General features: G+C 54.3%; 1 protein-coding gene across 2 annotated transcripts in view; it reads left to right on the forward strand.

Moving 5' to 3' along the window:
- TENT4B (terminal nucleotidyltransferase 4B) overlaps window positions 1-25,709 on the forward strand; it is a 30,024-nt gene that overhangs the window by 1,297 nt on the left and 3,018 nt on the right. For both annotated transcript variants that reach the window (XM_090259889.1, XM_090259890.1), the window contains 8 exons: window positions 16,178-16,301; window positions 17,620-17,666; window positions 19,008-19,128; window positions 20,041-20,148; window positions 22,050-22,178; window positions 22,857-23,070; window positions 24,359-24,485; window positions 24,583-24,970. In XM_090259889.1, coding sequence (XP_090116015.1) covers window positions 16,178-16,301; window positions 17,620-17,666; window positions 19,008-19,128; window positions 20,041-20,148; window positions 22,050-22,178; window positions 22,857-23,070; window positions 24,359-24,485; window positions 24,583-24,970 — 1,258 coding nt within the window. The remainder of the gene's footprint in view (window positions 1-16,177; window positions 16,302-17,619; window positions 17,667-19,007; window positions 19,129-20,040; window positions 20,149-22,049; window positions 22,179-22,856; window positions 23,071-24,358; window positions 24,486-24,582; window positions 24,971-25,709) is intronic.

Raw genomic sequence — 25,709 nt, forward strand, 5'->3', positions numbered from 1 at the left:
TCCGCCCTGCGCACCCCCCTGCGCTGCCTGCGCCTCCCGTCCGCACCTGCACCTTCCTCGCCCCTCCGCTCCGCTCCCCACCGGCCGCGCCTTCTGGGGCCCCGCGTCCATTCATTCGCGGCCCCGGCCCACCCCCGGCTGAGCACAGCGCCCCGCTGGCCCCCCGCTGCCCATCGTCACCCCCCAGCACGTCATGGGTGCCCCCAGAAGGTCCCCCCGGCCCTGCCTTTTGATGGAACAGGACCTGGAGGTGCTGGGCTTGCCAGGAATGGAAACATCCAGAAAGCTCCTCCCCCTCCCCTCCCCTCCCCAATCCCAAACGGGGATCGGCAGCTCAGGAAGGCTTTGCCGGAGACCCTTCGGTCCATCCTTGTATTTTTTTTACTTTAAAACATGTGTTGTAATAGCGATGCCACATTCCGTGGGGAGTGAGCGACACGGTGACAGCCGAGGGCAGGCTGGTGGAGGCGGAGCGGCCGCTAGAACTTTCTAGGAGTTCAGGGCCCTGCGAGGCTGTGCTCCTGGCCAGGCAGCGGCGCTTTTCATTCTAGGGGTGACCGCCTGCTGGCGGGCGGGCGTCGCCAGTTCAGCTGGGACGGAGCGGTCCTGCCCGGGCCCTCGTGAATCCCCTGCATCGGCAGGGAGCGTTCCCAGCTGGGAAAGGTTACTGAGTGTGTGTGTGCCCGCGTGTGTGTGTGTGCGTGTGTGTGTGTGTGTGTGTGTGTGTGTGTGTGTGTGTGTGTGTTTACCTCGAGCTAGGGGAAGGCGGGCTCACGGCGCCGCTCGTCACTTCTCGGTTCCGCGTCCACACCGGGCTGCGCCGGCAGGTGGGCTCACTGCCGGGACTGTCCTGAGTCCTGAGACCGTTCCTAGACTCGCCCATTCAGACAGAGCCGGTGCGGACCCCCGGGGTGGAAAGGGGTGGCGGGCTGCACGTGCTGCTCGTGGGCCGCTGTCCGCTCTGCGCTGCTGCGAGGACCCGCACCTGCCGTGGGAGATGCAGCCGCGCGCTCCCGGGCTGGCACCGGGGGGCCTGTGCAGCCTGTCCTGTCCGCTGTCCGTCCGAGGGGGGCCTGCAGGGCTGAGTCTGTTGCTGTGCTTTGCTGGCGCTCTCCATGGTCGTCACGTTTTCCTACCAGCCCCCTGGCTCCCGCCGGTAGTGTTTCCAAGGTGAAGCGGGACCCTGTGGCCTGGAGACTCGCACGTGGCTCTGCTGGTTTCCTGTCGCAGCAGTACAGGAGCTCCAGGGAAGGGGTCACTGTCGACTCAAACCTTGACGTCCCTGGTTCCATTTTAGGGCAGCTTCTGCGTGTGTGTCCAGCGAAGATGCGCTATGAAATCCAAACCGCCGGCTGCGTCTTTCTGATCGCTAGAAATCGCCCTGCCCTCTGCTTGCTATTTATTGTTGAGAACTTTGCAGAAGGGCCCCATGTGAACTCACGTGGAAGCGATATGGTCTTGTTCCCGGGTCAAATACGCACTATGTTGCCTCAGAGGGATTCAAAAGAGGGATTTCTATTTCCCAGAGGGATTACTGTTTAAAAACTGCTTGTCACTTTATCAGACTTGCCCTTTTTTTTGCCTCTCCCTATAAGGTGTCAGCAGTTCAGGTTTTTTTTAAATTTCGTAAAGTGGTTCCTAAGAGTGTCTGGGTGGTTAAAACATCTTGTTTAGATTTATGGATCCTTATTTCTTGAGATTTGCGGAAGTTTTGCTATTTTTAATGCAGAGATTTAAAACATCTGAGTTCAGGGTGCTGTCGTAGGTTATTCTGAGATTAAATATAGTAAAACTGACCAGCACTCTGAGTTCTTGGCGTGTGACTGACGGTTAACTAATAGGGTAACCGATTGTGGCGGTCCCTGGCCTCAGCGGGGGGGCGGGGAGAAGCATGTGCACAGTGGACTTGAACCGTGAGACAGCTGCATCCACACTCACACCTTGACCTCTCAGTGTTTTCCGAGTCAGCCAAACTGGTTGACTGACGGCCTGAACACTCCGAGGTACCGTTCAGAATCCCGACTTCTCTGTCACCTGGGTTCTGGATTTTTTGGTTCCTCCTCTGAACTTTTGAAGTGCTTGCTTCATGCTGTTGGTAGAGCTTGCTGATGTTTACTTTTCCTGTGATGTATATGCTTCTTCTTACCCATGAGGTCACTAGGAAAGACGGACAGTTCTTAAATGTAGATTAAAGTACTTGGATTTCATCCTGAAGTCTTCAGGGTCCTCTTTCAAAACTAAACTCTCCTGGCACACCAGCCCAGCCTTCTCCATGGACCGCAGGGGAGCTCGCTCATTTTCCTTTCCTTTTTTCTGAAGTTGCTTTCACTTACTCTTTCTCTTGAGATTCATTTCCCCTGAGGCTAGCTGTGGTGCAGGAAGCAATTCACCCCTCAGCCCCCGTTCTTTGCAAAGATGTAATTGTTGATCGCCCTGGAGAAGGAAGAGATGACAGAAAGTAGCAAACACGGGGAACTCGGGGAGATTCAGAGTCCTTGGTCTGAGCCCACGTGCCCAGAAACTGCTTGTGAAAGGTGCTTGGCACTTGTCCAAGCTCATTAGAAAAGGTCTGGGTTGGCTATGCGGCCAGATCTGGGGATATTTTTTCAAGGCTTGGATGACTTTAAAATCATGTTTTGAAGTACACGTTTGATCATGGGACAGCGAGAAGATCCCCTTGGGAAACCTTGGTTTAAGGGACAATCTCTCTTTAAAAAAAAAAAATTACAAAACATTTACTGATTTTCTTTTTCTTTTTAGTTGGGGGGGGAGGGGATGTTGATTTGCTGTTCCACTATTCTGCACTCATTGGTTGATCCTTGCACGTGCCCTGACCGGGTGGGGATCCAACCCACAACTTTGGTGTATTGGGATGACGCTCCAACCCACGGAGCAACCCGGCCAGGGCCGGAGTGATCTCTTGAATGGGATGATGGGATGGAATGGAAAGAAGAACGAACGTGGGCACTTCAAGGTAAGGATGGAGAGGACTCAGAACCCCTTCACAGATGTGAGAATCACCAGCAGCCTTGACCTTGACTGACTGGGGAAATGTTATTACTGAGAAAAGAAAAGGTGGAGCTGTCCAGCAGGGAGTTGAAATGTGGGGGGTGAGATATAGGCCGTGTCTTCCCTTCTATCCATGGCCCCCCAGTCGTCCCTCATTCACAGTCGGTCCGAGGTGCTGACCCTCTTCTTCAGCACAGGCGTTCCAGCCTCTGCTTATTTCTACCCAGTGTGATCAGTGAGGTCAGGGCTGGGCACCAGAGCCACGGTCAGGCAGGTCGGACGGGCGAGTGCAGGGGAATGCGGAGGCCTGTCCCATGTACTCGCTCCGGGTGCAGCTCCTGTATGTGCGCGCGTGTGTCCCGGGGTAGTCCTTAGTGAACGAGAAGACATTACGTTCTCCAGCGTAGAGCCCACGAGAATGGTGTGGTTCGGAGCTGAGAACTGGCCCACATCTGGTCTGCTGTGCTCAGCTGAGCGGCTTTCCTGCCACGACTCGCCTTCCCCCCAAACCTGTGCTAGCGAAAGCTCCTGCCGTGGGAATCACGACGTCCCAGCCTGTGGGGTCTTCTTTCACCTCCACTGCGTTGTCGCTGTTGAAACAGCGAGTGAGGGGTCCTTCAGCGTCTGCCCTGTGCTCACACAGCGGGTTTGGTGTATTGCAGGCAAGGAAAGGGGAGGAAGGGACACAGTGACCGTCGCGGGCGTGTGTGCCAGCACAGTCCTGGCCCTGGCGTGCTCGCTGGCCTTGGGTCCTGACCTCGTCCGGGGAGCCCGGCCTAGGAACCCAGAGGGTCCATGGGAAGAAAACTCCAGGGTGCCTTTGCTGATCCTGGATTGATCAGACAGACCGTTGTGGTTAGGTGTTCTCATACCTGCCGAAGCTGAGAAAAGTTTAAGTCCTTTTTTAAAAGTGGAAAATAGAAACGAGCTGTTACGTGGTTTCACGCAGCTTTCTACTCTCCCGTCTGTTGAATGCATTAGAGTAACATTCAGTGGAGGAGACTATTTCAGGATCACACCCACGGCACTAGAGATGGTGTGTGTCAGCCGCTAACGCCCACGTAGGTAAGGAGGAGTCTGGAAAGGGCTATAGGCCAAAGAGGGAGGATGCTTGTTTGGAGAATTCGGGTCTGCTTCCCAGCAGCTGGCCTGAGATTCTTGTCTGCTCTTCCTACAGAGCTGACGGGACAGCTCAGCCTGCTTGGGGACTCAGAGGAACAGGGAAGAATGTTCCTTGTACCCCTCAGAATATTTGCTAGGGACTCAGCTGCTGCAGAACGCCACAGCGGCCTCAAATTCATTTTACCATTTTTAAAATGACATGGAGTCATATTTTTCTAAGATAACATTTATTGAAGTTGTGGGTGGCTTTCTGAGCTAGACGTTTCATTGATTTGGACCCAAGTAGCAGGGGAAACATTTATTCCCACCCTGTAGGTTACTGGTGATACAAGAGACTTGTATGCTTAGGGCTTCGGGCCGTGTGGAAATTTGAGTTAAAGACTTTGAAAAACAAAACAAAACAAAAAGAGAATGAATGTGGGGCCCCTGATGTTATGCACTGGCTCCTGTTCACCTGAACCATTTTAGGGCTGAGAACATTCTTGCCGTTTGCATAGGGGACGTCCTGTAGTATCTGGTAACTAAACTTGGGGCTTGCAGCTCAGGCCTCGCCTTCTGCTGAAGCCAGAACGACAGCGCAGAAACCTGCGTTTTCAAATCGCTCAGAGAACCCGAAGTGCTCACGGTCGCCTGGGTACAGCGTGTTCCACACGCTCTGGTAATAGCCCCGCCTGATGTGGTTTTTTTACATTTTATTTTACATTTCATTTTGAAATACAGATTCACAGAAATTTACAAAAAACAGTAGAGCAAGACCCCATGTTCCCTTCACCTACTTCGGTGCGATGATAACAGCTTACATAACGGTAGTTTAATGTCAAAACCAGGAAATGGACATCGTTATGATCCCCAGTCTTATTCAGATTCTGCCAGTTTTACAAGCTCTCACTCGTGTTGTGTGTGTAACTTAATCTTAAAAGGGGCCTAATTTTCAAGTTTTACTTTGGTTTTATTTTTAGCTATATCGTTTCAACTCTTTCTCTGTAGTATCTTTGAAGGTCTTTGCAGTGTTTCCTTTACACATCCTTCTTTTCTCAGAAACTAGTACAAAGTAGAGCTTGATGTGATTTTCTAAAAACACACAGGATAGCTGCAGAGTTGCTCTCAAATGTAGAGGCCTGTCCTTTCCTATGTCATGTGTTAACTCTTTTGTTCTCTTGCCTCTGTTCTGGGGCGTGAACCCTGTGCTCAGCGGAGGTTTTGGGTGGTGGTGGTGGTCGAGCTTTTTTCACGGTATTTCCATATCTGAACAGCGCCCTCAGACTGTGTAGAAGAAATACTTTCATCTTCAAGTCGACACTACACTGAAGTGCGTTTCATCGGAACTGTGTTCTGGACTGAGATGGAATGTGGTCTCTTGTTTTCCCTACCTGCTCCTTGTAGTCACCATTTGGATTTTGTCAAAATAACATACCTCTTAGTGCCGTAAAGTGCGGTACATTTCAGCCAAATCAAGAGTAAGGATCTGTGCCAATCTCCATGGTGGCTGAATGAATTTACCTTCCTACCAACACGCACACGAGTTTCGTTTTCCCCGCGGCCCCGCCCACACTCACGATTTCTTGTCTTTTGGATACTAGCCATTCTAACAGGTGTGAGTTGATATTTTAAAAAATTCTTTAAATTGGAAAAAACCTTTTAAGTATACCCACAGTAGGAGTCCATATTGATAAAAAGAATAAAGGAAATAATGTATCCATACACTAAAAACTAGAAAATATTGACACCAAATGTTAACAGAGTTGAATCCCGGTAATGGTGTTTCAGGGGCTAGATTTTTCTTCCTTTGGTTTAGCTGTATTTTCTAGTAGTATTTTGTATACTTAAAATTTGCCGAGAGGGTAGAGCTTCCGTTAAGTATTCTTACCATGCACGTAAAAAATAAGTAAGGGCGCAGGAGGAAACTCCACGAGGCATGGCTGTGTTTCTGGCCTTGATGGTGGTGATGGTTTCATGACTATATACTTGGCCCCCAACTCACTGAGTTTTATACGTTAAATATTAAATATTCTTTATGTCAATCATCTTTAATGAGTGGTTTTTTAAAAAGTTCTGTGGATGGATAGTGGTAATGGTTACATGACAGTGCGAATGTACTTATTGCTGTAACTATACCCTTAAAACGGTTAAAATAGGAAGTAGAATTTGTATAGTTACAAAGAGCATAATTTCTCACGTTAACATTGATATTTTAGAATAAAGTTGTAGCGACCTCATTAAAGAATTAAAATATTTTATTTTAGGAAAAAGAATGGTTAAGATGGTAGGTTTTATGTTATGTATATTTTACCGCAATTTTTAAAAAGGAGGAAAATAAAAAATTAAGAGTATTGACAAGGAAGAGGTTGAAGAGTTATTTAAAATGTTCCTTTTATTTCAGATGTTTGTGCTTACTTGGGGACTTGTAGGACTGGTTTAATTTTCATTTGTGATTGGTCTGCTAGAACATACCTGTGTGCGGTGAGGGCTTCTTTTGGTGTGATGGGGGATGGGGTTTTATGCGGGCCTGCAGAGACCGGGGTATGTGACAAACCGGACACTCGCAGAGCATAGCCATGCGCTCACTGAGGACCGCTCTGCTCGAGGGCTTGACTGACCTATAGCCACATGGTTGGGTCATTGGGTTTGAGCTCAAAGGGCTTTCTGAGGTCCTTTCTTCTCTTTTTTTTTTAATCCATAAATTGAACCTTAGATCAAATGACTTGACCAGGTTTCTCAGCTAGTGGAGGGCCTTGTCCTTACCTGAAACCCGGGCCTGTTCGCACTCATCCTGAGTGGGTCTCGGCGGGCCTGTCAGCCTAACCTGGGACTTCAGATAAACCCGGGGCTGGCGTCCACAACCCCGTAGCGCGCCCCGTGTTCTCTCCATCCGTGCGGGTAACGGTGCTCTGCTCCGTGAGCGTCCCAGGGGCGACTCGTGAGCCGGTTACGTCAAAGCAGGTCTCCATCGGAGGGAGTTAAATACCGCTCCAAAGGCGGGAGGCCGCTGCTCGGAGCCTGATTTCATAGGCCCTGGGGTGGCGGCTCTCACACGTCTTTGCAATACTAGTCACATTCAGCACACGGTGAAAAGCACCGCCTGAAGGATCTGCTCCGAAAGCACGGGTTCCCCAACCTGGCTGAGGGTCAGAACACCCTGGGGAGCCCCAGGCCCTTGGAATGCAGGGCCACAGAGGGGTTCCTGGTGGGGAGGGACCGAGATGCTGAACTCACTAAGGTCCCACTCAAGGCGGAGCAGCTTTGTCGCCCCATGAACTTGCCTCTGTTGATTGACACCAGCCCCGGCAGATGAAATGACGTACTTCAGAGTAGTCGCGCGGGCCCCGGACACCGTTTACCCAAGTGGGGTTTGGCTGTGGCCTTGGAGCACGCTTGCTTGTTTGGATTAAAAGTAAAAATGCTTTGCCCTGGCTGGGTGGGTCAGTGGGTTGGAGCATCATCCTGTAGACCACAAAGGTTGCGAGTTTGATCCCTGGTCAGGGCACATGCCTAGGTTGTGGGTTCGATCCCTGTCATGTAGGGGAGGCAACCAATGGATGTGATTTTCTCTCCTCTCTCTCTTCCCGCCCTGCCCTCCCTACCCCTCCTTCCCGCCCTCTCCTCCTCTCTCCCTCTAAGATCAACGTATCCTCGCGTGAGGGTTAAAGAAAAAGTAAAAACACAAGACTAAAAATGCTTATTAAGGAATTTGAGATTATGTATAAGATTTTTTTAAAAAATCTGGTCTTGTACTGAAAGTGCTTTTGTGGGGACAGTGAGGGGTCTGGGTCCGTTTTTAAGCGAAGAAGGGTGTCGTTACTGCTGGGGACAGCAGGGTGGTGGTGTGTCTGAATGTGAGCGCGGGGCCCTCAGGGCCTTCATCAGTCAGAGTCCCGCGGTCACGGAGATCTGAACTCCCTCGCTGGAGCATTAGGTAAGTCGCGTGCCGTTTATGACCCAGAGATTTTTCTTAAGTTTTAATTATGTAAGCAAGGCACGCATTTAGTCCCCTTCTAAAAAAACATTACAGAAAAGTCAGGAGTCTCAGGTGACCATCCCCTGGAGCTGCTGGTAGTTCGGGGGTCACGTAGATCCTCCCAGAACTTCCCCTGCCAGGCAGAGCGACCACAGAGAATCCTTTACTTTGTGACGCGTGCTTTTCCCCTCGGAACGCAGGCTGGGCCTTTGCTCACGTCGGTTGAAGTGCGATGTCCAATTCCAGCTGTAGAGCTGTGTGTCCTTTTGAAAGCTCTTCTCCCGTCGCTGGCCACAAAGGTCGCCCAGCATGTCCTGGCCAAGCCTCCGTGCGCGCGCGCTGTGCTGCGAGGGCCGGGGCGTGGGGCGCAGTGGGTGCTAAGGCGTCCTCCAGCCAGGCTGTGACAGAGTCGGGGGGACACGGGAGCATTAGCTGGACTGGGCCATATTGACTGAGTCAGTGCCTGTTGCAATTGTCACGAGGCCGAGGTGCCTTTGGGGTGGCCCTGCTGACGCTGCGCCGACTTGGAAACGTCTGTAAAAAGTGCTGAATTAGGTTAGCGGCGTGAAGATGATTAACAGATAATGGTTGCCAGAGTAATTGTGTCAAAACAGCAAGAAGTATCGAGGGAATGTGCTGTGTTCTGCATTTCTTTGGTGCTTGCCTTTTGTAATAGTGTTTTTCCTGTGTTTTTGATCAACTTGACCGTAAAACAACAAGAAACATGCCCTTCCAAGGCAGCTCTTCATCATAAGGTCTCACTGTCTGTCCGTCCCCATGAACTCCTGTATGTGTCATTGTGCAAGAGCCCTTTGCAAACATAATCTCCGTCCACGGAAGGGTCCTATGCCTCGGCTAGCCGCGTGCAGCCTGTGTAGTGTCTGCGCGGTCTCTGAACGCAGCTTCTGGAGCAGGGGGTGCGTGTGTTTTCCGGTACCGGTACCCCAGCTTTGCCTAGGCACTCCCCTGTCGGTGGACAGCTGAATGGCTTTTTATCTTCTCCTGCGAATGAAGTGCTGGGAGCATACCCAGTGCTTGCTTTCCAGCTAGTGTCTCCCTCTGTGTTCCTCGAAATAAAGTTGAGGGGTCTCTGCATGTTTCCAGGAAGACCGTGAGGGTTACCGCGGAGTGAGGGAAACGGTCCCCACGTTGCTGTGGGCTTCCCAGGCAGGTCACGACGGATCGTCGGGCTCATTTCAGCATCGGGGCGGTGGCTGTGGGTCTGCTCCATGGCTGTGTTGGTGTGCGCGTGCTTTGAGGTGTGTGAGTTTGTTGGTGATAGTGCCAGTCTACTTGGAAGTTTCCCGGGGGTGCTAGTGCTTCATTTTTCTCCTGCCCGTCACGCCTTATCTGAAAGTGAGTTAGCGGCGGGCTTGGCACCCGCACATCAGAACACGGGCTGTTTGTCCTTGGCCAGGAGGTCAGTCGTATGCCCAGCACCAAGGTCAGGTGAACAGCTGGGAACTTCCGGGGGTGGGTGCTGTGCTTTCCAGGGGAGAAGGGTGCCAAGGAGTTGTTTAGATCTGCATCACCTTTTCCGTGGAAGAGACAAGGTGCCCTAAGTAAAGGTCAGTTGAAGGACATGTACTATGTGCTCAGTGGTAAGGACATCCATGGGGGAAGGGTGTTCTGGTGACCTTCCGCGGTGCCTGAAGATCATCCTATGAAACCGCCGTGCCCAGGAGGAGCTTGCTAGGCACCCTGCTCCACGTGCTAACCACAGGATCACGCGGGTTTGTTTTGGGTTTTGTAAGTCTTTTACTGTCTGCATAGTTTTGCCTTTTCCAGAATGTGCGTGAGAATCGTACAGTATGTACAGCCTTTTTAACTGGCTTCTTTCACTTAGAAATAAATACATGCCGAAAGTTCCTCTGCCTTTTCATGGCTTTGATACCTCATTTCTTCTTAGCACTGAATAATATGCATTGTCTGGAGGTACCGGTTTATTTATCTGTCACCTACTGAAGGGCACCTTGGTTGCTTCCAGGGCCTGGCAATGATGAACAAAGCCGCTGTAAACATCTGCAGGTTTTTGTGTGGATGTGTGTTTTCAGCTCATTCGGGTAAATACACGGAGCGTGGTCACTGGATCGTATGGTACCAGGACGTTTAGTTCTGTGAGAAGCTGCCTTCCAACGTGGCGGCACCGTCTGCACCCAGCAGCAGGGTGGGGGGCTCCCGTCGCTCCCCGCCCTCGCCAGCACATGGCACCTGCGTTGCGGGTGTGGCCACGCTGACAGGTGGGCAGTGGTGTCTCGCTGTCTTACTTTCCAGCTTCCTGGTGACGCGTGATGCTGAGTAGCTTTCCGTGCGCTTATTTGCCGTCTGGGTTTTTGTTGTTGGTTTGTTATTTTTTTTTTTTGGTCTAGTCTTGTGCCCATTTTTTAATTGGGTTGTTTTCTTGTTGAGTTTTAAGAGTTTTTGTATATTTTGTATATCAGTCCTTTATCAGAAATATTTTCTCCCAGTCTGGCCTGTCTCGTCATTCTCTGGATAGGTATTTTGTCTAATCTCAAGGTAAAAGAGCCTTTGAAACGGGCAGGAAAGGGAGCCTTCAGAGCCGAGATTGCAGACCGCTGGCCCACTCCGGGAGCAGAGCTGCACGCGTGTTAGGGTTGTCTCTGTCGTTTTATCTTGTTTAAGTTATCTTTTGAAAATTATGCCAGAATTTTTAAATAAAAATTTTACCTGCCAGTCTAGATTTCTGCCTTACCTTGAGAAGTGGGGAGCGTTGGCAGTGCGGGGCTCACTTTCCACGCGGCCGCCTCTTCCTCCAGGGGGTGTGGCCGTTCCCAGGACCGCCTTCTCCCCCACCCCCCGCCGCGCCCCGGCACTGCAGGTGCGTGTGCCAGTCCCTTTACCTGAGCTGTCTTTCCTTTTAGGCAGAGATTCAGAGGTGTAAGTCCATGAGAATAAAGAATGTATACACATTGAAAAGAAACTTTACCAAATGGAAAGACTAACAGAAAAAGGATTTGTCTCTATGGCAAAAGGTTCATAGCCATCATATACAAAGAATGCTAATGAGCTAATAAGGAAATAAGACAAGCACAACCCAAACAAGAAGAATAAAAACTTGATTCCCAGTAGGCTGTAAGCTTCGTGATGGCCGAGACTGTGTCTGTCTTGTTCAGTGGAGTATCTTCGTGCCTGGCTCGGTGCCTCACACTGTGTAGTGAATATTATTTAGTAAATATTTGTTAGGAGCAGGCAGTGATGGGTGATATTTATCGAGGGCTTGCTGTGTGCTCAGTAAGCAGTGAGCCCTTTCCATGCCCTGTTTCATCCCAGATAGGCACTGTCCTCGTTGCCCGCCGGGGACACGGGCCTGGGGAGGCAGAGCAGTCACCCAGCTGTCCCCAGAGCGGTGCCACAAGGCACGGCCCCAGCCCACGCCCCCAGGCTGCCGTGCTCGTTCCATCCAGTAGCTTATAGAAACGAGTTGGAAAAGAGGATACAAATGTCCAATAAACACGGAGGGAATTCCTGACCTTATTAGGAATCAAAGAATACAGATGGAATGCCTTCCTTGGGCGTGGGGGTGGGAGAAGGACCCCCACGCTTTTCTGTGGGAGATGGTATCAGCACCCCTCTGGTGGGGGGTCTTTGGGGAATAATCTTTAAAAGTACTAGCTGCTCATACCTTTTTGCCAAGGGATGCATTTATTCTCAGAGAAAAATGAGCTTTGGTTACAGATTTCTGTGCACAGATAGCTTTACAAAATTAAGTAGTGAAAAATGGGAAGCAGCCTTAATGCTCAACAGTAAGGGACAGGTGGGATAAATTACGGGGTGGTCACACAGAGTAATGCACGGGCATGGCTAAGCCACCTTGATGGTGTCCGGCGGCATGCGTGGTGCCCAGGGGGCGGCCGCTGTGTCTCCCACTGGCTGGGCGAGGGCCTGTGCACCACGCTGTGGGCAGCAGGTGGCAGCTGAGGGTCTGGGTCTGGCCCGGCTGCCCCCTGCCGTCGGCCACTGCTCGGGGCTGGGGCTGCAGGTGGTTCTCATATGCGTTAGTTCCTCTGTGCTTTCCAGGCAGCTGTAAACTTCCACGTGTCTTTCACCACTTACGTTGTCGTCACTATCAGCTTTGAAAGGACACAGGACCTCATCAAGTCAACCACGCTTGTTTGCGTACACTGCGTGTTTGGCGTCTGTGTGCGTGGATTCTCTGTGAGTCAGGCTGTCTGTGTTTTTCACTTACGCTTTAAAAAAAATGCCATAAACAACGCCGGCAGTTACCCAACCAACCATGACAGCACAGGAAAAAACCCAGTCACTACGGAAGCGGCCCTCCCTCACCAGCCTCGTTCCCAGGGCCATCACCCGCGGAGCTCGTCAGGAATGGGGTCACAGATCTGACTGCGTGCCGGCTTGCCTTCTGTGAGATCATCTCCTAATACGTTGGGAATATCTGGCTTTTCATGCGTAGGGTCCTGGAAAGTAAGGTGCCCTGTGTTGGTTCTGTGCCCCCTTTACAATACCTGAAGGTGAGGGAGACATTCAGGTGCTTCTGTGTTTGTAGAGCAGCATCTGTCGAAGGTAGATAACAAACCAATGGAATATAAGGAACGTGTGCAATTTTGGTATTAGAATTGTATGGGTTAAACACATCCACGTTTCATTGTTATAATTTAAAGAAATAACAAACTCCTGCCATGGCCAGGTAGCTCAGTAGGCTGGAGCGTCGTCTTTGATACACTAAGGTTCTGGGTTCGATCCCAAGTCTGGGCACATGCAGGAATCAGCGCACGTTGCATGAACAGGTGGAGCAACAGATCGATCGATGTTTCTCTCTCCCCCTCTCCCTCCCTCCCTTCCTCGCTCTCCCTCTCTAAAATCAATTTAAAAGAACGGCTATAACAAACCTTTGTGAATAACTCTTCTTATTGGCATTTGGACCTCGTTAGATAAGGAAGGACTTAGCCTTGTTTGTTTTTTCACTCAGCAAACATTTGAGGACCTCTCCCACTTGGGGAGTAAGTTTATTAACTAAGCTTTTAATCTCAGGATGTTTGGTCTTAGGGAATATTATCAACTTTCTTGGAGCTTCTCAACTATTTCCAAACTTGGTTAGGTCTGCTCAGAGTGGTGGGCGAGGTCTGAATTTTTTCCTGGAAGGGGGAAGAATTCATGATGGGAGTTAGATAAAGCACCTCGCAGGGAGCAGTTCTTCCCTCTTCTCTCTGTCCTGGTACCTCGGATCTGCTTAGCAGTGGTGGCAGGGCTGGGGGCTCAGGTAGGAAGCCAGAGGGTTCCATTCGTTCTCCTTTGCGGTCAGGGGCAAGGGACAGAGGAGACAGTGAAAGTGCTCACTTGGCCTAGTAACACCCTGGTCCAGAAACTGAGAGCACCCAGCGATGGCATTTAAAAGGAATGCTCTAATTTCTAGGAAAGCGGGTAAGAGCACCTCTCAAAAGAAAAATGAAAATGTCATCATGTAGGACACATTCTCTGTACTTTCCTTCGCTCTCCGGTCTTAACCCAGGAAGGGCGGCGTGAGAGCGGGTTCTTCGACCGCGCGGAGACGCCCGCAGGGCTTGCAGGGGCCAGAGAGGTCCCTTTCCTTTTGAATGATTGCGCGCTGTCGTCCATGTTTTGTCTCTCCCTTGTGTTTTTTCAGTCTTTGGATACAGTGAGGATGTGGGGGTGTGAGTATGTTTTCTTTTCCATATCATTACCATAGGAAGTTAAACACAGTATACAGACCTTATAGAGAGAGGAGGGCATTCCGTTCTGGAAATAACTGTACACCTCGGCTTCGAAAACATTCCGTGCTCCCCACGGCTGCTGTCCCCCACGGCCATACCTCTGTGCACAGGGAGACACGTTTCTGAGCAGTCGATGGCCATCGTTCCCTTGGAAGGACGTCTGTCATCTCGGGCCACATTGCCCCCCTTTCTGGCTCTGTCGTTTTCACCCGCAGTGTGAGTGTCCATTTCCTGGGTCCTGGTACCACGCCCCTTTAAGGCACACTGTCTCCTTTGCGGCCGTGCAGACACGGGTGCGCGTAGATGAACACCTTGAACTGGGGGTGCCTGGGCCTGGGCACACGGGGCTGAGTCCTGGGGAGGTGAGTCTGTGTGGAGAGCCCGTCCGGGGGCGGTTGGCTGTGCCCGCCCGCTGGGCAGGGGCAGGACAGGACTGGGGTGGGCGGGAGCCCCGGGGAGGGCGGCCTTTGAGCTCTGGAGGGCTGCGGGAGAAGGGCCCCCGGCTGCGGGCCTGCCTGGCGAGGGCCTGGAAAGACGCGTTGGGCACACTCCTGTGTGCCGTCCCGAGAGGCTGGCAAGCGGCGTCTGAGCGGATCGGAAGGGACCCTGGCGGTCAGGAGACCACTTCGGAGGCCGCTGCCTTGTCCTTTGGAGCGAGGCAGGCCTAGAGCCCTAAGGTGGGACGGGTCTGATGTGGAAGTGCGTTTGGGGGGTTTTTGGAGGGTGGGTGGAAGGGCCAGGATTTGGAGACCTGTTAGCTCCCGAGGATGAGGAAGGAGGAATCAGGGCAGATGCTGAAGTGTCCGTTTGGGCCACAGCCACTCAGGGAGGGAAAAGGGACTGAGAAGAGCAGGTGGGAGGGAGGCAGGGAGTTCTGTTCGGATGTACTGCTTGAGGTGGCCTCTAGGTGGCGCCATCTACCTGGCGGCTGGGCATGCAGCTGGCACGTGTGCGCGCATATGTGCGCGCGTGTGTGCGTGTGTAACGGTGAATGCTGGGGCCTCCCAGGGCCAGTGCTGTCACTCGCTTGTCTCGCCACGAAAGGCAGTCCCTGCGTCCCTGCGCTCAGTCGTGCCCCCCAGAGGCCGCCGCCAGAGAGCTGCTGTCTGGCTTCCAGGCCTCTGTGTCCCTAGAAGGGGTGGGTCAGACATCGCACAGAGAGTCACACACACTGCATCCGGCGTGCAGGGACCTCCCACACGTCTGTCGTGGGCTGGGGTCCCCGCGGGTCCCCGCAGGCCGCTGCTGAGGGCCCCCTGTGGCCGCGCAGGCTCCCTGAGGCCCGGTGGTGACAGTAACTCGAGGTCTTTCCTGTAAGTGGTGGTTTTCTTTCATGAGTATTTTTCCTTGTTATCAAGATCTTACACAAATATACAGCGGTAATTAGCACGTGTGCATTGTTTAAAAGTAGCCTGTGTGAAATGTGTATGCTTTGTCCCCTTCGCTCCCCAGATTCACTCACTACACAGTGCGGGGGTGGGGGCACCCACGGGCGTGAGGGACGAAAACGGTCCCGGCCCCAGCGCTCCTGCCTGCCTGCCCCTGAGGCGGTCCCTGTCAACAGCTTTCCTCCCAGGAAATGTGTCAATGCAGGAGAGGCGTTGTGTGTGCGTGTGTGTGCGTGTGTGTGATGCACACGAAAGGGATCCTGTGACGTGCATGGGGCGTTTTCTTCCCCTCTCTGTCCTGTGACTCGGTTCTTCGTCGTGGGTGACGGGGCTGTCACTGAAGGGCGGGTCCACGCGTTCTGGGTCCCCAGATGGACGCGGAGGCCATCGGGGCGTCCCCAGTGCTCTCAGCAGGGCTCGGGGCGGGGGGGGGGGGTGCACTTGCTCCCTCCCGGAGGGGGAAGGAGGCCTGACTTTGAACCGGCTCCGCTGCAGCGTGACCCATAGGAGGCTCCCCTCCGCCCCTTGGGCTCCCAGGGGTGCTGGACCGAGGCGGGTGAGCTCGTCCCCACGCGGGCCCACCTGCAGCTGCCTGGAACACGTCCCCTGACTAAAGAGGCGCCCTGGCTCCTGTGCAGAGGAGCGAGCGGACCAGGCCCCTGTGGGAAGCTGGCCCGTGTCACCTGCATCCGGGTCTCCCTGGGGCAGAAGCGTGCGGCAGGGCCTGGCTTCACACCCACATGACAGGCGTTGGCAGAGCGCTTAGCCGTCCCTCGAGACTTTTTGGACCTTAGGATTTTATTGAATTATTTTGGCATTTTTTATTTAGCTCGGCATGAGTTGTACCATTAAAGTTAAGGTGGACATTTATGGATGGAAAGGCATCAGCTGAGTTATAAGACTTAACTAGATGAGATTATTGAAGATAGTGATTTTTTCACGACATTGGCCCTGCCCGTATTAACTGTTCTGCTTTTTTCCCCTCCCAGTCTGCATGAGGAAATCAGTGATTTTTACGAGTACATGTCTCCGCGGCCGGAGGAGGAGAAGATGCGGATGGAGGTGGTGAGCAGGATCGAGAGCGTCATCAAGGAGCTCTGGCCCAGCGCGGACGTGAGTGCCCGTCGGCCGCCGGGTGGGCGCTGGGCGCCGGCGTCCCGTCCAGGGTTCTCGGGGCGGCTGTTCGGGCCTCGGCCGCCTGATAGTCCCAGGCCCGCAGCTGTCTTCAGCCTTTAGAACTGGGCTTCCGAATTGTCTGTGTTGAGCGTGCTCCTTAGTTAGAATCACGCTGCTCTGCGTGCCAATGGGCATGGCAGAAGCAGGCCAGGACTCGGGGTGTGAAGGGGAGACGGGGTGGTGGCCGGGGCCATGGGGGGGCTGTGGGGGCGGCTTTGTTGCAGCCTGCCAGGATAAACACTGTGTCGGGGTCGGTGGGAAGGGCTGGTGGCCGCTGAAGCGCGTCGTCTTCGGCAGAGGCGGGCGTCTGCTGCACCCCCACCCCCCGCACGGCACCCACCGGGAACACAGCTCCCGCCCAGGCCTCCCTCTCGGTTCTTTGTGCTGCTCGCGACCACGCTGAGTGGATGCTGCGCCTTTGCGGGCTCTCTCGGGGCTCGGGGGTCTCGGGGGACCGCTGTACAGTTCTGTGCGTTCTAGCAAGTGACCTCCCAGGGTCCGTGCCTGTGTGTGATGTAACTTCTTCGGGCTCCGTCATGGGGCGGCGAAGGGGCAGCCGGGGAAGCCACTCGCGCATTTATTGTGTGTCCGGCTGGCGGCATGGGGGTGCCTCCCCTGAGATCCTGGGGGGGGGGGGGGGCACAGATACTTGGCCCGGTGCCACCGCGTGCCACGTTGCTTCTCCTATTGCCCTAGATCAGTGGCTCTCAGCGGGGGGTATTTGCCCCCCCCCAGGAGGCATTTGGCATAATGGTGGGAGACACTTCTCGTTGTCATGGCCGGTGAGGTGCTCCTGGCAGATGGGGGTACAGGCCGAGGGTGTTGCTGAACATCCACAGTGCACAGGACAGCCCCCCACCCCGGAGAATGGCCTGCCCCCGATTTCAGCTGTGCTGAGGGCAGGAAGCCCCGACCTGAGCCCCTCCTCCTCCTCCCGAGGCGGCGGCTGTGTCCGCGTGATGTCACAGACCGGGGACCGTGCTGGGAGCGGGTGCCGGGTGCGTCCCCTCCGAGGCTGCGCTCTTCCAGCCTTCGTTTTTCAGTGCGGTCACTCCCGTGCGCACCCCGGCCCGGGTCTTCCCCCTTCTCCGCGGTCCACAGGGCATGTATCCCAGCCCTGTGCGTGGCGCGTGTGACAGGGACAGTTCTCTGGCCCGGCTGCAGTGCTCACAAGGGCCAGCAGGGGGGAGCAGAGGCCGGCACTTCCCCGCGGCGCTGCGGGCGGCGGTTAACGAAACCCTTGTTTCTGTTTCAGGTCCAGATATTTGGGAGTTTCAAAACTGGCCTCTATCTGCCTACTAGGTCAGTACATTAATGACGCCTTCAGGGGGTTGTGCGTCTCTCTGGAGTGTATTAATTTGTCTGGTGAGTGTGGAAGTGTCGGAACAAAAGGTTTTTGAAACAGAATTCACTTCGTGCATTTTACTTGAATTAACCTGAGGTGGAGTAGCACCTCCGACCCCCCATCAAACAGCACGGACCCTGTGTCACCGCGGGTGGACGGCCGGGGCACGCGCGGTGACGTCGGTCAGCAGGGGGAGACGGCCGGGCCCCCAGGGCCACGTCTCCTCACTCAGGGCCCGCACTGCGACCTGCCGCTGCTGGGACTCGGGGCCGGGCCCTCCCGGGGAAGGACTTGGCTTCTCAGGCGCCGGTGTATCAGCGTCTTACGGAGCGCTGACGGGGCCCGCAGCCCTGGGGCCCTTGTGGGACCGGGACGGCTGCCCCGGGGCTACGGGCCCTGTTCTCTGAGAGTGGGGACGTCTGTCCTGGGCTTGAGACGGGAAAGCCCTCCGTCACGGTTGGCTTTTGTTCTCACTGGGGTAAGAACACTTAACGTGACACTTGCCCTCTTAACAGATTCTGAAGTGCAGGGCACAGCAGATGACAGGGACCCGTGTGTTTGCTTTGCACTTGGTTTGACCTTCTTTGCCCAAAGGAATGGGCGCTGAAGTGGGTGCGTCCTGGCCACTCCCCCTTCCCGCCGCGCCCGGCCTGGGAAAAGCCGTGCGACAGTCAGCTTCCAGCTGGTTAATAGTTTTCCTTATTTAGGTTCTAACCCTCGGCAAAACCCGAGTCACTCTTCCTAAAAACTTCAGTTACATTTTATGAGTCGTCGGTGCAGTCACATAAGTCAGATTGAAAAGGGCACAGAAATCATCACAGGGGAGTGTCCGGACCGCCCTGTGTCCCCTGCTCCTGCCCTGGGAGGGGCCCTGTGCATTTCCTTCCAGACGCCGAACGGAAGTGTGCGTGGGCGTGTCTCCTTTCTTTTTCACAAAAGTGGCGGCCTCTTGCTTTCTGCACTAAGTGACAGTGCGTCCCAGCCACACAGACAGCCTTAGGGGCTTAGCCCCGGTGCCCTGTATGAGCAGGAGACGGGGACCGGCCTTTCTGTGGTTCTGCTCCCGCCCTTGCCTTTTTCCTGAGGCCTGACACGCGTGAGATGGTCACGGGGAGGCGCTCGTTAGCGTCCCCTGCGTCCCCTCAGCCCTGACACACACACCGCTGCACCTTTGGGCTCGCGGGGCGGGGGACGGGCCTTTGCGGCCCCCACGTGACACGTGTGAGCGTGAGTCTGTGTTAAAACAAGCGCACTTCTCACTTACTCAAACCCACCACGTGCATGTGTTCTGTGTCTAGTGACATCGACCTGGTGGTGTTTGGGAAGTGGGAGAACCTCCCCCTCTGGACCCTGGAAGAGGCTCTTCGGAAACATAAAGTCGCAGACGAGGACTCGGTGAAAGTTCTAGACAAAGCAACTGTGAGTCCTTCCCCACGTCCTCCTGCGGTCTCGGCCCTGGGCACGGGGCTCCGAGAGCTGAGGTTTAGCTTAGCTCTGGGGAGGGCGGGGCGGGCTACCTCGTCTGCTCGTCCTCTCTTCCGAAGCCGTCAGTTCTGTCCTGTGGCACGGGAGAGGCTGTCCCAGTTAGTGTGGGGCGGGCGGACGCGGGGGCGCCCCTGACACGGTGTCTGTACCCGGAGCCGCGGAGATCGCGCCGTCCTCGCCCTGCGTCCGTAACGGCCACTGAGAATGTGCATGGAAGCTCAAAACACATCTAGTTAGAAGTTTGGGGGGTTGCATATATGTTCTCCTGAAGCAAAACAGCTTGCAGTGTTCTTACAAAAACCCGCGGACGTGGGCCCGGCTCCGCGCGGCCCGTGGCCTGCGCCTCCTGCCCCGCGCTCATCAGGCTTGTCCTGATGTCGCCCATAAGTCATCCTGTCGTTGCTCACGTGGGGATAATTCTCGCGCGTTACTGTCTCTCGCTAGGTTGTGTTTTGAGCTCTTTGCGAAACTGACCCGGATGCCGTTGGGGTGCATGGCTTAGAATCTAGCCACTGTCTCACAAGACACTGTTTGGTGATATGCCTGACCCTCACTGATGACACACTGAGTAGGAAACTGTCTTGCAAAGCACACAGTAATGTCAAGAGAGGCTTCCGTCACTGGTCTCAAAGTTCTCCGCCAATAGAAAGGACGTGATAGGGTGAATGGGGTGGAACGCTGACTCTGCACAGGGATGCTTCTAGAAGCCAGGCTGACTGCGGTGCACAGTATCCCGAACACTGTCCTGTGAGGAGGCCAAGACCCTGAGTGTGGTCACCTTCTGTGCCCTGGTTCCGTCATGTGGTTCCGTTCGAGTATTATAATTTTGCCTTTCTGCCCTTCTAGGTACCCATTATTAAATTAACGGACTCTTTTACTGAGGTGAAAGTCGATATCAGCTTTAATGTGCAGAACGGCGTGCGAGCGGCGGACCTCATCAAGGACTTTACCAAGGTCAGGAACTCACAGTGCGTACCCGGTGCGACTGTGGAAGTGGGGTGGCGTTGCGGGCCCCCCTGACAGCTGTGCAGAGCTGTCCGTGGGTGCAGACAGCTGGCAGACGCGCCTCTCCTGCGCCCTGGTCGTACTTGCCCTAAACCCGCTTCTGACAGTTAGTAGCTTTAATGTGACCTCAAGTGAGAACTCAAGGCTAAGGAAGCTTCTGAAGACCTTCTCTGCTCTCGGGGAGATGAGGCTGAAGCCAGGCTGCTTGTTAGCCTCCCGCGTTCTGGCCGGGAACCTGCCCGGGGGCCTCTCCTGGACTGAGGTGCCCGAGCCCCCGGGAGGGCGCTTCCTGCGGGGTCCCTGACTCAGTCTGGCTGTGACTTGAGTCCTCTCCGCTTGCCGTGTTTTCTCCCAAGGCCCGGGAGGGCCCCTCAGTGTCCCTGCAGAGCGTCTTGCCTGCGGAGAGACAGCCTTCTTCTCCGAGCTAAAAAATGTCCACACTGCTTTGGCTTTTGTAAAACATCGTTTTTGTCCGTTCACAGTTTTCTTCAGCACCTCTGTGGGTTCACCTTTTTCTGTGCTGCAAGGAAAAATGCTCCCTCCTTTATTCTTGTGTCAGTGGGGAGAGTACAGAGAAGGAGGAGAAGAGGGATATATCCATATTCCCACTCCTTTGGAGGTGCTGGTGTGTGCGAATGCCCCTTTCCCCGGAAACACCCTTTAACTGAGGACAACGGGGGAAGTAAGAAGTTTACCAGCGCGAGGAGCTGGGCAGAAGCGCGTCCCCCGTGGGCTCAGATTGGCTTCATGTCGTCAGCCTTTTTTCCTGTTTGTTCTCCTGTCCTTGAAGTTCTAACAGAAGGAACAGTATCCCGTATGCACATTATCTTATATACATAGTTTAATTTAATATTTTAGAGGCTTTTTTCATGTCAACACACATGGGTTTCCTTCATTTAAAGATACTATTTCTGACTTCGACCACGATGTTTAGAAATAATTATTTCTCCATACTTTCATTACTTCTCACACTTGTTTACTTTGACATGATTTGCAGAAGTGGACACCCTTTCTTTCCTATGGAAGCATGTGTGTTCATAAGTGTCAGGAAGGAGCTGGGGAATGGCTGTGAGGCTTCCCTCTAGGAGCTGGTGCCCACCTCGTCCCCGTCCCCGTCCCCAGCCTCAGGCCTGGTCCCCGCGCAGCAGTCTGGCGCTCTCTCTAAAGCTGGGACGGTTCCGGTCACCTGCCCCTGAGAGCCAGCAGGCGGGGCTGCCCCTAGACCGTGCAGAGCTGCCCCAAGGACGCACCCACGAGAAGTGGTTCTTTCCCGTCCCACTGACTTGGCGCTTTAAGAGCAAGACTTTGTCCTGTACTGTTCTGTTACCTGTTTGCAGACGAGGCTCTTAGGGTAATGGCCGGAAGTGAGCATCACTGATATGTGTGGCTCGTGTCTCTGTCCCATAGGGAGGGCGCGGCCGCCATTCTTCGTGCCTGCATGTTTCCTTTTGTTTTTAGATTTATTTTTTTATTTTTTAGAGAGAGGGAAAGGGAGGGAGAAAGAGAGGGAGAGAAACATCACTGTGTGGTTGCCTCTCACGCGCCCCCAACTGGGGACCTGGCCCACAACCCAGGCCTGTGCCCTGACTGGGAATTGAACCTGCGACCCTTTGGTTCGCAGGCTGGTGCTCAATCCAATGAGCCACAGCAGCCAGAGCTTACACCTACATGTTTCTTAATGACAGTAGCTTCCTTTTCATAGCAGCTCTCAAAATGCAGAATTGAGTATCCCCACCCTAGTTTGTAACGTAAGGACCAGTTTATTTATCAGAGACCAGTGTGCTGTTCATGCTTAGAACTATTATTCCTCACACAGGATTTCATTGAAAATGGCATTTCTTCTTTTGCAGAAATACCCTGTATTGCCATACTTGGTTTTAGTACTGAAGCAATTCTTATTACAGAGGGACCTTAATGAGGTGTTCACAGGTGGAATTGGTTCTTATAGTCTCTTCCTAATGGCGGTCAGTTTCCTCCAGGTAAGTCATGCAGCTCTGCCACGCTCGTGCGCACTGAATTTACTGAATTTAAGACAGTCACGGAGAGGCCTTTCGGAAAGATTTAAGTCGGGGTCTTTCCATTACACTCTTTAGCTGCAATGCTTCCGTTGTTTGCTTAGGGCTTTTCCCTTTAAACTGGGGTCTTTTTGTAATTTAGCAAGTAGTACTTAAAAAGCTCCTAGGAAAGGATATCTCCTTACTGATTGTTTTTAATCCCCTATGTTTTAGTTTCTGAGTTTTTTCACTGCACGTTGTAACATGCACAGGTGTCCCGCGGTTTCCTAAGTATAAATAGTAGAAGGTGCCAGAAACAGGGACGTCTCCCAAGCCGCCAACCCTGGAGGTCGGCGGGGGCAGGCCTGCCCCGTGTGCAGGGGGCGCGAGAGGGCTCGCTGCTGCCCTGGGGGCGTCACGCGGCGCCGTGCGGCCACCGACCTGGCTCTGCTCGGGAGTCGGTGACGTCCTGCCTGCATCCGGGGCAGCCCGCCGCGTTGCCCCAGCCGCTCCGCACCACACCGCGAGCGGCAGCACAGCCTCGTGACCCGCCGACCACTCCGCGTCGCCGAGTTGCTAGATGCCAGGATATCATTAATGCTCCCACCTCGCTGAGGCAGAGAGTACCCAACATAATTTCTTTTTTTCTTCTTCTAATTTTAGTTACACCCCAGGGAAGATGCTTGCATCCCCAATACAAACTATGGTGTTCTCTTAATAGAATTTTTTGAATTATATGGACGGCACTTCAATTATTTAAAGACTGGCATCCGGATAAAGGACGGGGGTTCGTATGTGGCCAAAGACGAAGTGCAGAAAAGCATGCTGGACGGCTACCGGCCATCGATGCTTTACATCGAAGACCCGCTGCAGCCAGGTACTGCGGTGGGTAGACGTGCGGGCGTGCAGAGGAAGGGCGTCCCCGGCTCGTGCTGTGCTCGGAACGCCCTTTCGATATAAAAACTCAGGCCCAGTTGCTAACTGTGGTCATTGTTCTTTTCGTCGAAGTATTCCATAAGCAAACACATGAAAATAAAACAAACGCTCCAGACAAAACACGCCACGGACTTTCAGCTGACCTGGGAGCGGACCCCACTTGACCCTGGAAGGCAAGGCGGCCCGGGTGCGGGTGCCTCTGGTCTGACGCAGAGCGCCTGCGTCGCGTGGCCCGGTTCCAGCCCGCTGCCAGCCGGGGCTTTTTAAAACTATTATTGAATTTACAAAGCTCCATGGGTTTCAGGTGCACAGTCCTGCATACACATCACCTGTCCCCTGTGCTCACCACCCTGAGTCTGGTCTCCCTCCGTCACCGTTCACCCCGCTTCACCCTCCTCGGCCTCCGCCACCCCCTCCCCCCGGTCCTCACCACTCCGTTGTCTGTGCCCACGGGTGGCTGTTTTCCCCAGACGGCTTTCACGGGAGCACTCTGAAGCCCTCCGGGGCAGCCACACGGTTATAAAGCTCGGACGCGCGGCGCGAGGGCCCAAAGAGCCAGTCGGTCTCCTTTTAGAGGCTTCCCCTTCCGTGGCGCGCGGTCTCCCGGGGGCCGGAGAGGGGGCAGAAAACGAACACCTCCCATGGGGTGTGAAGTGACGTCGGGTCGTGTGCGTCTGTTGTTCTGGGCCACGACCTTTCCTCGTGGGGTCGCAGGGCACTTCAGTCCTGCATTATTGCGCCTCAGTGGGAATGCTTTTCGTCGTGGGCTTTCAGTGCGCTGACTCTGAAAATAAGCAGGGAGAGGGTCGTGAGGAGGTGCAGTCGCTGCCCCGGAGCCTTTTCCGCTCAGGAATGTTAACCGTTGCGTGTGTGTCACTGCTGCGGACGGGTTCATTGGGAGCCTGCGCTCCGTAAAGGCCACCCGGGTCCAGCTGGGTGGTCCTTGCCGTCCGGCAGCACCTGGGGTGGGGTGGGAGGCGGTCCCAGAGCTGGCGGGGACAAAAACGGGGCGTCTCCAGTTTCCTCTGGTCTCCTGCTTAGGACGGAACAGGCAGGGACCTCGTTACAACTTCTCACTCCGTGGTGTGGGGCTCGGAGCCTGGGGAGGTGCGGGCCCGCTGATGGCCCGGCCCCGAGGGCCCCTCCGGTGGGACAGCGACAGCCCGTGAGCGTGAGATCACAGAGCCGCGGCCAGGCTCCTTCCCGCCTCACGCGCGCCTCTTCTGCAGGTAACGACGTGGGCAGGAGCTCGTACGGGGCCATGCAGGTGAAGCAGGCCTTCGACTATGCCTACGTGGTTCTGAGCCACGCCGTGTCGCCCATAGCCAAGTACTACCCCAACAACGAGGCCGAGAGGTGAGGCGCGGCGCGGGCCAGCCGGCGCGCGGGGCGGCTGTGGCTTCCGGCCTCCCCGGGTAACGCGCCTCCCTCTCCTTGTTTCAAACGCGCGCAGCATACTGGGCAGGATAATTAGAGTCACGGACGAGGTGGCCACGTACCGAGATTGGATATCAAAGCAGTGGAGCCTGCAGAACAGGCCGGAGCCTCCGTGCAACGGTAAGAGCCCGCGCGGCGGTCGGCTGTCCGAGGCTTTGCTGGATGGTGTGTGTTTAACGGGAAGAAACGTTTTCCAATCTTCTGCCACTCTTTCAGGAAATGGTGTTACCTTGATAGTAGATTCTCAGCACTTAGATAAATGTAATAATAATCTGTCTGAAGAAAATGAAGCCCTTGGAAAGTGTAGAAGTAAAACTTCGGAATCTGTTAGTAAACACTCTTCAAACTCTTCATCAGGTCCAGTGTCTTCGTCTTCGGCCACGCAGTCCAGCTCTAGCGACGTCGTAAGTATGGAGACGCGGCTTTTCTGACCCAGGTGCCCCGGATGCCTGTTCGTGGGGGCGGCTGCTGGGGGGGCCCGCTTTCTGTCTGTCCCTGGGGATCTTAGTGACGCCCAGCACGGCAGTCACAGCGTCAGGCTGCAGCAAGGATGGACGGGTGTCAGTGGCCTCCGCCCGCGCCTCACCCCGGGCTCTGCCACGCACGCTGTGCTGGCCCGTCACGGACGACCCGGCGTCCCCCGTTCTCCTCTGACACATCCCGAGGGAACGGCAGGTGTCTGTGCGCTCCCCAGAGAGCGAGGTGTGTCCCGGTTTTGCTTTTGATGTAAAATCGACGCATGAGGAAGTTTTAATTGTAGGTGCCCTACATTTTTACAAACACCCGCATCTAACAAACCCTAACAGACAGAGACTGTTCGCGTCATCCCGAGAGCCCGCCCCCAGTCCCACCCTCAGAGGGCACTGGCGGGGTGGGCTGGCCCTGGAGGTCAGCTGTGCCTATTCCAGGGCTCACCTAAGGAGACCCGTTATGCTCGCGCTCGTTTTGTGGAAGGCGTCTTCCACTCAGCAGTGTTTTTGAGCTTCTCGGTTTAATTTTTACAAGTTGGGATATAACTCTCAGTGTTGACCACTTAAAAAATGTGTCATTCATTGGTTTTTGGTAAAGTTCCAATGCTGTGCGGTCTCCACCGCCCAGGAGAGGAGCCTGGCGGCCGTCCCCAACGGTCCCTCCCCGCCGCGC

Source organism: Furipterus horrens, unplaced genomic scaffold (assembly GCF_987537825.1).
Source record: "Furipterus horrens unplaced genomic scaffold, mFurHor1.1.pri manual_scaffold_13, whole genome shotgun sequence".
NCBI lineage: Eukaryota > Metazoa > Chordata > Mammalia > Chiroptera > Furipteridae > Furipterus > Furipterus horrens.